The following is a 14,062-nucleotide window of genomic DNA, read 5'->3' on the forward strand; positions in this document are numbered from 1 at the left end:
ACCTTGATACCAAAAAACTTTTAGTTCTCCCTTTTAGTGATAATTCTACATTACTTCCCAGGTTGCTTGAATCCTTTTATATAAATTCAGCCTTCAGTGGTAACGATACTACAAAGAATATCTTAATTTAAAATTCACCAGAAATTTCTGCAGGTTGTGCTTACAGAATCCCCTGTAAAAACTGTAATATGTTTCATGTTGGGCAGACAGGTAAGGATCTTTATGTTTGACTTAAGCAAAAGGAATATAGTGTAAGAACAGGACAAGAATCAAATGCTCCGTTTAATTTTGTTGAGAATTAGGACCACTATATTTGTGTCGGCCAGATTGGTAAAAATGTAACGGAGACGTGTTATTAGCACGGACATTCAGTACGCAGGGAAGACCACAAAAATGCAATTGCTAAACATTGTCCTGAAAATTATCACCCCCATAGATCTTGAAAATCCCGTTATTCTATACCCCTCTGCTGATTATGCCACACGTAACGTCAATGAATCTGTCTTAGTTGCTAATATCAATGACCTTAATTTATCTCCAGGCAATTTTAAGGCCGATCCTCGCATGAATTAAATCATTATGAGAGAGTTGACAAAACACGAAAACATGAAAAGTTGTTCAAGACACACCCAGCTACTTAGGTCAACCCCCAACCATCTGATCCCGCCCCTCCCTTAATCACTCTCCCTTACAAGGACTATGAACGGACAACGTTCATAATTTGAAACTGTCTCACTTTATGTTCATATTAGAACACCGTAAATAGTAAACTTTTGCAATTTGCATTATCCTATGTGGGACCAGCTATGGACGAGGACATGTCCCTTGAGACTTTAACAATCTAATCTCTATTATCAACTTACAGCTATACTCATGATACATGCCATGAATTATTTTACGCGTTAATTCCTTACCTTATTCTTATGATTTGATGGTTTGCTCCTTACTAGCTAAACCGTCTTACAAGAGTACCCATAACTGGCATCTTTCCCCATACAGTAGCTCTAGTGATAATGTATACTATACGCTCACTTGCAAGATATAACATTCCCAATATATCAAGAAGCAACTATACGTAGATAATACTAAACTATCATACACGTTAGACAGATATGACAACACTGGATACCATCTGGTTCCTTGTTGACTCCGTCTGTTTGTTTTGCGATGACTTATGCAGACAGTCAGATCTCTCCTTGTCCAACGAGTAAGTACTGAAAGGGTAAGAGAGATGTGTGGTGATAAAAAGAGTGGTTGAGAAAGCAGATAAGGGTGTGCTGAAATGGTTTGGTCACATGGAGAAATGAGTGAGGAAAGATTGACCAAGAGGATAAATGTGTCAGAGGTGGAGGGAACGAGAACTGGGAGACTAAATTGGAGGTAGAAGGATGGAATGAAAAAGATTTTGAACGATCGGGGCCTGAACATACAGGAGAGTGAAAGGCGTGCAAGAAATAGAGTGAATTGGAACGATGTGGTATACCGGGGTCGACGTGCTGTCAATGCAATGAACCAGAGCATGTAAAGGGTCTGGCGTAAACAATGGAAAGTTTTATGTGGCCTGGATGTGGAAAGGGAGCTGTGGTTTCGGTGTATTACACATGACAGATAGAAACTGAGTGTGAACGAATGTGGCCTTTGTTGTCTTTTCCTAGCGCTACCTCGCACGCGCCCGTGGGGAGAGGGGTGCCATTCCATGTGTGGTGAGGTGGCGACGAAAATGGATGAAGGCGGCAAGTATGAATATGTACGTGTGTATGTATGTATATGTCTGTGTATGTATATGTATGTATACGTTGAAATGTATAGGTATGTACATGTACGTGTGTGGGCGTTCATGCATATACACGTGTATGTGTGTGGGTTTTGGGCCATTCTCTCGTGTTTCCTTGCGCTACTTCGCTAACGCTGGAGACAGCGACAAAGTATAGTAAAATCTTAAACTGAGCCTTAGAGGGAAATTCCTTTCTTGGCCTCCTCCATTCGCTCTTTTGCAAGAGGAAAAACTCGAGGGGAGGATCTCCAGCGCCCCAACCCCCCCAGCCATTAAATCCCCTACGACACGCAGGGAATACGTGGGAGGTATTCTTTCTCCCCTATTCCACGGATGATATACAGAGAGAGAGAGAGAGAGAGAGAGAGAGAGAGAGAGAGAGAGAGAGAGAGAGAGAGAGAGAGAGAGAGAGAGAGAGAGAGAGAGAGAGAGAGAGAGAGAGAGATTATGTAATTTGTAATACAAAATAGGTCACATTTATGGCTGATGTGATATTATGCACAATAAAATGAGCTATTATCTTCGTGCAGGATGAAGACATCTGTTGTGGCAATGTTGAAGATGATGTTCCTCCTGGTGGTGACGATGGTAAGTGAACGGTAAGGTCCTGTGACACAGAACCCTTCACTCACCACCATACATCTCACGTACTGAATGTTGTGTGACACAGAACCCTTCACTCACCACCATACATCTCACGTACTGAATGTTGTGTGACACAGAACCCTTCACTCACCACCATACATCTCACGTACTGAATGTTGTGTGACACAGAACCCTTCACTCACCACCATACATCTCACGTACTGAATGTTGTGTGACACAGAACCCTTCACTCACCACCATACATCTCACGTACTGAATGTTGTGTGACACAGAACCCTTCACTCACCACCATACATCTCACGTACTGAATGTTGTGTGACACAGAACCCTTCACTCACCACCATACATCTCTCTCTCTCTCTCTCTCTCTCTCTCTCTCTCTCTCTCTCTCTCTCTCTCTCTCTCTCTCTCTCTCTCTCTCTCTCTCTCTCTCTCTCTCTCTCTCTCTCTCTCTCTCTCTCTCATTACTGTAGAGTCCAACCCCTATTCTGTCTTTCTCCAATAGAGTCTAACACCCATGCTCTCTTGGTCAAGTAGAGTCCGACTCCCATACTGTCTTGCTCCTAAAAAATCTTGCTCCTATGATATTATCCTCCAGCAGATTCCACCTCCCATACTATGTTGCTCCAGAAGAGTCCAAACCCTATGCTATCTTTCTCCAGTAGAGCCAATTCGTATACTATCTTGCCCCAGTAGAGTTCAAAGCCTATGATATCTTACTCCAGTAGAGTCCAACTCCTATACTATCTTGCTCCAGTAGAGTCCATCTATTCTATCTTGCTCCAGTCGAGTCCATTTCCTATACTATCTTGTTCCAGTAGAGTCCATCTATTCTATCTTGCTCCAGTCGAGTCCATTTCCTGTACTATCTTTCTCCAGTAGAGTCCAACTCCTACCCTATCTTGTTCATGTAGAGTCCATCTCCTACACCATCTTGTTCATGTAGAGTAAATCTCCTACACCATCTTGTTCATGTAGAGCCCATCTGCTATACTCTCGCTTCTCTGTATGAAGATATTCTCTTCATTCAGTTTTCCCATAATATTCTCCATCTGTAATGTTCATTCTAGCGCCCACTCATTTCTTGGAAGTTATTTCCTCAATGTCTATTTCTCAATCTATTAATTGTTAATGTGAATATATATATCTCAGAACATTATCCCTATCGTCTGTAGCCATGTTGTTGTTTCAGTCCCATGTGTTGCTCCAATATATTGGAATCCAATAGTCCTCGCTCTTCTTACACTATGTAATCATAAGTGCGTCAATAGGTGTTTAATCAGTAGTACTTTGTAATCAGTACAAATACTCCTCAAAGTAGACGTTAGAGTATATCCTACTCCAAAGTAGGGGCAAGCTAAGAGTAGATGAACAAGAATAGACTTTCTATAAAGCCTATGACAAAGTCTTAGCATTCTATGTACATTCCTCTTCACCGCTACTTTCCCTCTCTACCACTGCAGTCCCCCTCCACCACTCCATTTTCTTTCACCACTACATTCTTCATCCACCAATACATTCCCCTCCACCAATAAATTCCCCTCCACCTTTACATTCTCCCGTCCACCACTTCATTCCCCCTCCACCACTACATTTCTCCTCCACTGATATAAGAATTTCCCTTCACCACTATATTCCCCTTCCAACACTATATTCCCCTCCTCCACCACTAAATTCCCCCTATACCCCTACATTCCTCCTCCACACTACATTCCTCCTCAACCAATACTTTACCACTCCACCACTACATTCCCCTTCCACTACCAAATCCCTCCACAACTACATCCCCCCTCCTCCACCACTACACTCCCCGTTCATCACTACATTCCTTCTCTACCATTACATTCCCCTTCATCACTACATTTCCCTCCACCACTACACCCCCTCTCCACCACTACATTCCCTCTCCACCACTACATTCTCCATCCACCACAACGTTCCCTCTTCACCACTAAATTCCCTCCTCCACCCCTACATTCCCTTTCCACCACTACATTCTTCCTCAACCACTAAATTCCCTCCTCCAGTGTGAAATTTCCTCCTCTACCACTACAATCCCCCTCCTCCACTACATTTCCCTTCACCACAACATTTTCTTTCCACCACTACATTCATTCTCCACTCCTACGTTACCCCCCCCCCCGCTACGTTCCCCCTCCACCACTACATTCATTCTCCACCCCTACGTTTCCCCTCCACCACTAGATTCCCTTCCACCACTACATCCCCCTCCACCACTACATTTCCCTACACCACTACATTCCCCCTCCACCACTACATTCCCCTCCACCACTACATTCCCTCTCCACCACTACATTTCCCCTCCACCACTACATTCCTCCTCCACCACTACATTTCCCCTCCACCACTACATTCCCCCTCCACCACTACATCCCCCTCCACCACTACATTTCCCTCCACCACTACATTCCCCCTCCACCACTACATTCCCCCTCCACCACTACATTCCCTCTCCACCACTACATTTCCCCTCCACCACTACATTCCTCCTCCACCACTACATTTCCCCTCCACCACTACATTCCCTCTCCACCTCTACATTTCCCTCCACCACTGCATTGCCCTCCACCACTACATTCCCTCTCCACCACTACATTTCCCCTCCACCACTACATTCCTCCTCCATCACTACATTTTCCCTCCACCACTACATTCCTCCTCCATCACTACATTTCCCCTCCACCACTACATTCCCTCTCCACCTCTACATTTCCCTCCACCACTGCATTGCCCTCCACCACTACATTCCCTCTCCATCACTACATTTCCCCTCCACCACTACATTCCTCCTCCATCACTACATTTCCCCTCCACCACTACATTCCCTCTCCACCTCTACATTCCCCTCTACCACTGCCTTCCCCCTTTACCATTCCATCCCCCCCTCCACCACTGTATTCCCCTTCTACCGCTACAATCTCCCTCCACCATCACATTCTCCATCCACCACTACATTCCCCTCCACCACTACATCTCCCTTCACCACTATATTCCCCCTCCACCACTACATTCCCCCTCCACCACTACATTTCCCTCAACCACTGCATTGCCCTCCACCACTACATTCCCTCTCCACCACTACATATTCCCTCCACCACTACATTCCTCCTCCACCACTACATTTCCCCTCCACCACTACAATAGCACAACTCTACAGTGCCAGTTTTACCACATATATCCCTACAGCCAAGCAAGAGCAATATTGATCTCTCGTCCTCAACGTTTTCTTTGAGAAGTTATCAGTAATATATAAGGAATAAGGAGTGTGGTCATCTTCTTCACTTGATATAGATTTTCCCAGTAGGAAAAGAATGATTTTAATATGTCTGAAACAATATGACTCAAATGATGGCTTTGTATGATAATGTGTTGTGAGCGACCATGACAAATGTATGTTCTCAGTTACAGTACATCTTCATGTTATTATTTTGTATACAAGATAAAAAAAGTATATAGTCTAGGATGAAGTGTTCAGGGGCTAACTTGATCATTATTGTGAACACACAGAACACTGACCTCGTCCACGCAGAGGAAGAGAGGAGCCTGAGCGACAACCTCCTGTATGGTAACGGAGTACTTCACCCCAGCTTACTTGGCGTGAAGGATTACCAAGGTTTCTCATATGGTGGAAGCTCTTACACACGCCCCTCACATGGTGGGAGCTCTCACCCAGGCGTCTCATACGGTGGAAGCTCTTACACACGCGACCCTCATGGCGGGAGCTCTTACCAAGGCTACTCATTTGGAAGCAGCTCTTACCCGGGCGTCTCACACGGTGGAAGCCCTCACCATGGCTACACGCACGGCGGAAGCTCTTACCATGGGTTCTCACATGGTGCGAACCTTCCCACCTTCAAAGCCGTCCCTACCTGCTTGAAATTGACTTGTTCTACAGGGAAGGGAATCTGCACCTTTGCTGGTAAGTTTACATTAACTCTGGTGATCTGGAGGGAATCGACATTACCTTATCAAAGTCCTTATTTAAATCGACATTACCTTATCAAAGTCCTTATTTAAATCGACATTACCTTATCAAAGTCCTTATTTAAATCGACATTACCTTATCAAAGTCCTTATTTAAATCGACATTACCTTATCAAAGTCCTTATTTAAATCGACATTACCTTATCAAAGTCCTTATTTAAATCGACATTACCTTATCAAAGTCCTTATTTAAATCGACATTACCTTATCAAAGTCCTTATTTAAATCGACATTACCTTATCAAAGTCCTTATTTAAATCGACATTACCTTATCAAAGTCCTTATTTAAATCGACATTACCTTATCAAAGTCCTTATTTAAATCGACATTACCTTATCAAAGTCCTTATTTAAATCGACATTACCTTATCAAAGTCCTTATTTAAATCGACATTACCTTATCAAAGTCCTTATTTAAATCGACATTACCTTATCAAAGTCCTTATCTAAATCGACATTACCTTATCAAAGTCCTTATTTAAATCGACATTACCTTATCAAAGTCCTTATTTAAATCGACATTACCTTATCAAAGTCCTTATCTAAATCGACATTACCTTATCAAAGTCCTTATTTAAATCGACATTACCTTATCAAAGTCCTTATTTAAATCGACATTACCTTATCAAAGTCCTTATTTAAATCGACATTACCTTATCAAAGTCCTTATTTAAATCGACATTACCTTATCAAAGTCCTTATTTAAATCGACATTACCTTATCAAAGTCCTTATTTAAATCGACATTACCTTATCAAAGTCCTTATTTAAATCGACATTACCTTATCAAAGTCCTTATTTAAATCGACATTACCTTATCAAAGTCCTTATCTAAATCGACATTACCTTATCAAAGTCCTTATTTAAACCGACATTACCTTATCAAAGTCCTTATTTAAATCGACATTACCTTATCAAAGTCCTTATTCAAATGGACATTACCTTATCAAAGTCCTTATTTAAATCGACATTACCTTATCAAAGTCCTTATTTAAATCGACATTACCTTATCAAAGTCCTTATTTAAATCGACATTACCTTATCAAAGTCCTTATTTAAATCGACATTACCTTATCAAAGTCCTTATTTAAATCGACATTACCTTATCAAAGTCCTTATCTAAATCGACATTACCTTATCAAAGTCCTTATTTAAACCGACATTACCTTATCGAAGTCCTTATTTAAATCGACATTACCTTATCAAAGTCCTTATTCAAATGGACATTACCTTATCAAAGTCCTTATTTAAATCGACATTACCTTATCAAAGTCTTTATTTAAATCGACATTACCTTACCAAAGTCTTTATTCAAATCGACATTACCTTATCAAAGTCCTTATTTAAATCGGTAAAAATTAAGAGATTTGAAAATATCGATAGGCAATATGGACCGTTACTGGACTAACCTGAGTTTTCCAGTGTTGACTGGAATATCTTAAATAGGTTAAGAAGTATGTACTTAAGTATGGAATGTGCAATATAAGTGGATATTTCCTGGATAGAATAGAAATGGTCACATATACCTGGCAGGCCTTGTGGTGGATGATCTTCAACAATCCTGTGTTATCAACACCAGAGGATCAACAATGTCTCAGCGACGACATGATATACTATAACTCATTCCCTTACCATACAGAAGTACATGGTACTATAACCCATTACAATATACTTTACCATAGCCATTTAGATGTGCATTACTATAACCCATAATAATATACTTTACCATAGCCATTTAGAATGTACATTACCATAACCCATTATGATATAATTTACCATAGCCATTTAGATGTACATTACCATAACCCATTATGATATAATTTACCATAGCCATTTAGAATGTACATTACCATAACCCATTATGATATAATTTACCATAGCCATTTAGATGTACATTACCATAACCCATTATGATATAATTTACCATAGCCATTTAGAATGTACATTACCATAACCCATAACAATATACTTTACCATAGCCATTTAGCATATGCATTACCATAACCATTAGAACATTACCATAGCTCTTTAGAATGTACATCACCATAACCATTAGAATAACTTTTCCGTAGCCATTTAGAATGTACATTACCATAACCCATTAGAATATACTTTGCAATAACCTATTTGCATACACCTTGCCTTAATTCATTAGAATATGTCTTTCCATAGCCCTTTAGAATATAGCTTCCGATTACCCATTAGAACGTATCTTACCACAACCCATTAGAATAGATATACCTTATCTCCTTAGTGTAGTGGTCATCGTTGCTGACCATGATGCATTCAAGGGCCGCCCGGAGTCGTGTCCACATAGGTTCCAATCCTGGTCGCGGCAGCTGGTCCATAGTTCATCCAGGTGTTCATCTTCCCTTAGTGACTGGTCCTTAAAACGGGTATCTGCCTTATGAAAGAGTTGATATACATGCGGGGTATTCAGTGTTATGAATGGAAATGATGAACAGTTTGTGAAGTTGTGTGATGAAAAAAGACTGGTGACTGGGAATACCTGGTTTAAAAAGAGAGATACACACAAGAATACGAATGTGAGTATTAGAGATGGTTGATGGCCATTACTGGATTACGCATTAACTGATAGGCGTGTGTAAGAGACTTCTGATGTAAATGTGCTAAAAGGCGAAGCTGTGGGATGTCCGATCACTATCTTTTGGAGGCGAAGGTGAAGATTTGTGGAGGTCTTCATAAATGTGCTCAGAGGCGAAGCTGTGGGATGTCTGATCACTATCTTTTGTAGGCGAAGGTGAAGATTTGTGGAGGTCTTCAAAAAAGAAGATAAAATGTCGGGAAGAAAAGAATGGTGAGAGTAGATGAGCCTGGAAAAGAGATTTTTGTGAAGAAATACCAGGAGAATTTGATCGTAGAATGGCAAAAGGTGAGAGCAAATAAAGTGAGGGGATTGGGTGCGGAATGGGAGGTATTTAGGAAAGCGGTTCTAACATGCGCAAGAGATACATGTGGCATGTGAAAGGTGGGAGGTGGGCAGACTGATAAGAATAGTGAGTGGTGGAATGAAGAGGTAAAGTTGCTAGTGAAAGAGAAGAGAGAAGCGTTTGGCCGGTATCTACATGGAAGGAGTGCAAATAATTGGGATTTGTATAAGAGAAAGCGGCAGGAAGTCAAGAGGAAGATGTAGGAGTTAAAAAAGAGAACAAATAAGAGTTGGAGCGAGAGAGTATGATCTAACTTCAGGAAGAATAAGAAGTTCTGGAAAGATGTAAAAGATGTGCATCAGACACGAGAACAAATAGGAACATCGGTAAAGGGGACAAAGGGTGAAGTGATGAGAGGTAGTGGTATAGTGAAGAGATGCAGTGAGTATTTTGAAGGGGTGTTAAATGCGTTCGATGACAGTGGCGGATATAGGGAGTCATGGAGAGTGGTTTGGTGAGGAAAGATGTGGTGAATGCCCAACGTAGGATGAAATGTGGCAAGGCGGCGGGAGTAGATGGTATTGTAGTTGAATTTTTTAAGAAAGTGGGTGACTATATTGTTGATTGGTTGGTAAATGCATGTATAGTGCCACTGTTTAAAGGTTTTCTATTCCTATCTTGGAAGGTAATATAATACAAGAGATAACAGTGGATGTTTTCTATTCCTATCTTGGAAGGTAATATAATACAAGAGATAACAGTGGATGTTTTCTATTCCTATCTTGGAAGGTAATATAATACAAGAGATAACAGTGGATGTTTTCTATTCCTATCTTGGAAGGTAATATAATACAAGAGATAACAGTGGATGTTTTCTATTCCTATCTTGGAAGGTAATATAATACAAGAGATAACAGTGGATGTTTTCTATTCCTATCTTGGAAGGTAATATAATACAAGAGATAACAGTGGATGTTTTCTATTCCTATCTTGGAAGGTAATATAATACAAGAGATAACAGTGGATGTTTTCTATTCCTATCTTGGAAGGTAATATAATACAAGAGATAACAGTGGATGTTTTCTATTCCTATCTTGGAAGGTAATATAATACAAGAGATAACAGTGGATGTTTTCTATTCCTATCTTGGAAGGTAATATAATACAAGAGATAACAGTGGATGTTTTCTATTCCTATCTTGGAAGGTAATATAATACAAGAGATAACAGTGGATGTTTTCTATTCCTATCTTGGAAGGTAATATAATACAAGAGATAACAGTGGATGTTTTCTATTCCTATCTTGGAAGGTAATATAATACAAGAGATAACAGTGGATGTTTTCTATTCCTATCTTGGAAGGTAATATAATACAAGAGATAACAGTGGATGTTTTCTATTCCTATCTTGGAAGGTAATATAATACAAGAGATAACAGTGGATGTTTTCTATTCCTATCTTGGAAGGTAATATAATACAAGAGATAACAGTGGATGTTTTCTATTCCTATCTTGGAAGGTAATATAATACAAGAGATAACAGTGGATGTTTTCTATTCCTATCTTGGAAGGTAATATAATACAAGAGATAACAGTGGATGTTTTCTATTCCTATCTTGGAAGGTAATATAATACAAGAGATAACAGTGGATGTTTTCTATTCCTATCTTGGAAGGTAATATAATACAAGAGATAACAGTGGATGTTTTCTATTCCTATCTTGGAAGGTAATATAATACAAGAGATAACAGTGGATGTTTTCTATTCCTATCTTGGAAGGTAATATAATACAAGAGATAACAGTGGATGTTTTCTATTCCTATCTTGGAAGGTAATATAATACAAGAGATAACAGTGGATGTTTTCTATTCCTATCTTGGAAGGTAATATAATACAAGAGATAACAGTGGATGTTTTCTATTCCTATCTTGGAAGGTAATATAATACAAGAGATAACAGTGGATGTTTTCTATTCCTATCTTGGAAGGTAATATAATACAAGAGATAACAGTGGATGTTTTCTATTCCTATCTTGGAAGGTAATATAATACAAGAGATAACAGTGGATGTTTTCTATTCCTATCTTGGAAGGTAATATAATACAAGAGATAACAGTGGATGTTTTCTATTCCTATCTTGGAAGGTAATATAATACAAGAGATAACAGTGGATGTTTTCTATTCCTATCTTGGAAGGTAATATAATACAAGAGATAACAGTGGATGTTTTCTATTCCTATCTTGGAAGGTAATATAATACAAGAGATAACAGTGGATGTTTTCTATTCCTATCTTGGAAGGTAATATAATACAAGAGATAACAGTGGATGTTTTCTATTCCTATCTTGGAAGGTAATATAATACAAGAGATAACAGTGGATGTTTTCTATTCCTATCTTGGAAGGTAATATAATACAAGAGATAACAGTGGATGTTTTCTATTCCTATCTTGGAAGGTAATATAATACAAGAGATAACAGTGGATGTTTTCTATTCCTATCTTGGAAGGTAATATAATACAAGAGATAACAGTGGATGTTTTCTATTCCTATCTTGGAAGGTAATATAATACAAGAGATAACAGTGGATGTTTTCTATTCCTATCTTGGAAGGTAATATAATACAAGAGATAACAGTGGATGTTTTCTATTCCTATCTTGGAAGGTAATATAATACAAGAGATAACAGTGGATGTTTTCTATTCCTATCTTGGAAGGTAATATAATACAAGAGATAACAGTGGATGTTTTCTATTCCTATCTTGGAAGGTAATATAATACAAGAGATAACAGTGGATGTTTTCTATTCCTATCTTGGAAGGTAATATAATACAAGAGATAACAGTGGATGTTTTCTATTCCTATCTTGGAAGGTAATATAATACAAGAGATAACAGTGGATGTTTTCTATTCCTATCTTGGAAGGTAATATAATACAAGAGATAACAGTGGATGTTTTCTATTCCTATCTTGGAAGGTAATATAATACAAGAGATAACAGTGGATGTTTTCTATTCCTATCTTGGAAGGTAATATAATACAAGAGATAACAGTGGATGTTTTCTATTCCTATCTTGGAAGGTAATATAATACAAGAGATAACAGTGGATGTTTTCTATTCCTATCTTGGAAGGTAATATAATACAAGAGATAACAGTGGATGTTTTCTATTCCTATCTTGGAAGGTAATATAATACAAGAGATAACAGTGGATGTTTTCTATTCCTATCTTGGAAGGTAATATAATACAAGAGATAACAGTGGATGTTTTCTATTCCTATCTTGGAAGGTAATATAATACAAGAGATAACAGTGGATGTTTTCTATTCCTATCTTGGAAGGTAATATAATACAAGAGATAACAGTGGATGTTTTCTATTCCTATCTTGGAAGGTAATATAATACAAGAGATAACAGTGGATGTTTTCTATTCCTATCTTGGAAGGTAATATAATACAAGAGATAACAGTGGATGTTTTCTATTCCTATCTTGGAAGGTAATATAATACAAGAGATAACAGTGGATGTTTTCTATTCCTATCTTGGAAGGTAATATAATACAAGAGATAACAGTGGATGTTTTCTATTCCTATCTTGGAAGGTAATATAATACAAGAGATAACAGTGGATGTTTTCTATTCCTATCTTGGAAGGTAATATAATACAAGAGATAACAGTGGATGTTTTCTATTCCTATCTTGGAAGGTAATATAATACAAGAGATAACAGTGGATGTTTTCTATTCCTATCTTGGAAGGTAATATAATACAAGAGATAACAGTGGATGTTTTCTATTCCTATCTTGGAAGGTAATATAATACAAGAGATAACAGTGGATGTTTTCTATTCCTATCTTGGAAGGTAATATAATACAAGAGATAACAGTGGATGTTTTCTATTCCTATCTTGGAAGGTAATATAATACAAGAGATAACAGTGGATGTTTTCTATTCCTATCTTGGAAGGTAATATAATACAAGAGATAACAGTGGATGTTTTCTATTCCTATCTTGGAAGGTAATATAATACAAGAGATAACAGTGGATGTTTTCTATTCCTATCTTGGAAGGTAATATAATACAAGAGATAACAGTGGATGTTTTCTATTCCTATCTTGGAAGGTAATATAATACAAGAGATAACAGTGGATGTTTTCTATTCCTATCTTGGAAGGTAATATAATACAAGAGATAACAGTGGATGTTTTCTATTCCTATCTTGGAAGGTAATATAATACAAGAGATAACAGTGGATGTTTTCTATTCCTATCTTGGAAGGTAATATAATACAAGAGATAACAGTGGATGTTTTCTATTCCTATCTTGGAAGGTAATATAATACAAGAGATAACAGTGGATGTTTTCTATTCCTATCTTGGAAGGTAATATAATACAAGAGATAACAGTGGATGTTTTCTATTCCTATCTTGGAAGGTAATATAATACAAGAGATAACAGTGGATGTTTTCTATTCCTATCTTGGAAGGTAATATAATACAAGAGATAACAGTGGATGTTTTCTATTCCTATCTTGGAAGGTAATATAATACAAGAGATAACAGTGGATGTTTTCTATTCCTATCTTGGAAGGTAATATAATACAAGAGATAACAGTGGATGTTTTCTATTCCTATCTTGGAAGGTAATATAATACAAGAGATAACAGTGGATGTTTTCTATTCCTATCTTGGAAGGTAATATAATACAAGAGATAACAGTGGATGTTTTCTATTCCTATCTTGGAAGGTAATATAATACAAGAGATAACAGTGGATGTTTTCTATTCCTATCTT

At 38.2% G+C, this 14,062-nt stretch overlaps 1 protein-coding gene across 1 annotated transcript in view; it reads left to right on the forward strand.

Moving 5' to 3' along the window:
• Positions 1-14,062, forward strand: part of LOC139764959 (uncharacterized) — a 34,440-nt gene that overhangs the window by 8,908 nt on the left and 11,470 nt on the right. The window contains exons 2-3 of the mRNA XM_071692017.1: positions 2,305-2,362; positions 5,909-6,320. Coding sequence (XP_071548118.1) covers positions 2,305-2,362; positions 5,909-6,320 — 470 coding nt within the window. The remainder of the gene's footprint in view (positions 1-2,304; positions 2,363-5,908; positions 6,321-14,062) is intronic.

The sequence above is a fragment of the Panulirus ornatus genome, chromosome 52, assembly GCF_036320965.1.
Source record: "Panulirus ornatus isolate Po-2019 chromosome 52, ASM3632096v1, whole genome shotgun sequence".
NCBI lineage: Eukaryota > Metazoa > Arthropoda > Malacostraca > Decapoda > Palinuridae > Panulirus > Panulirus ornatus.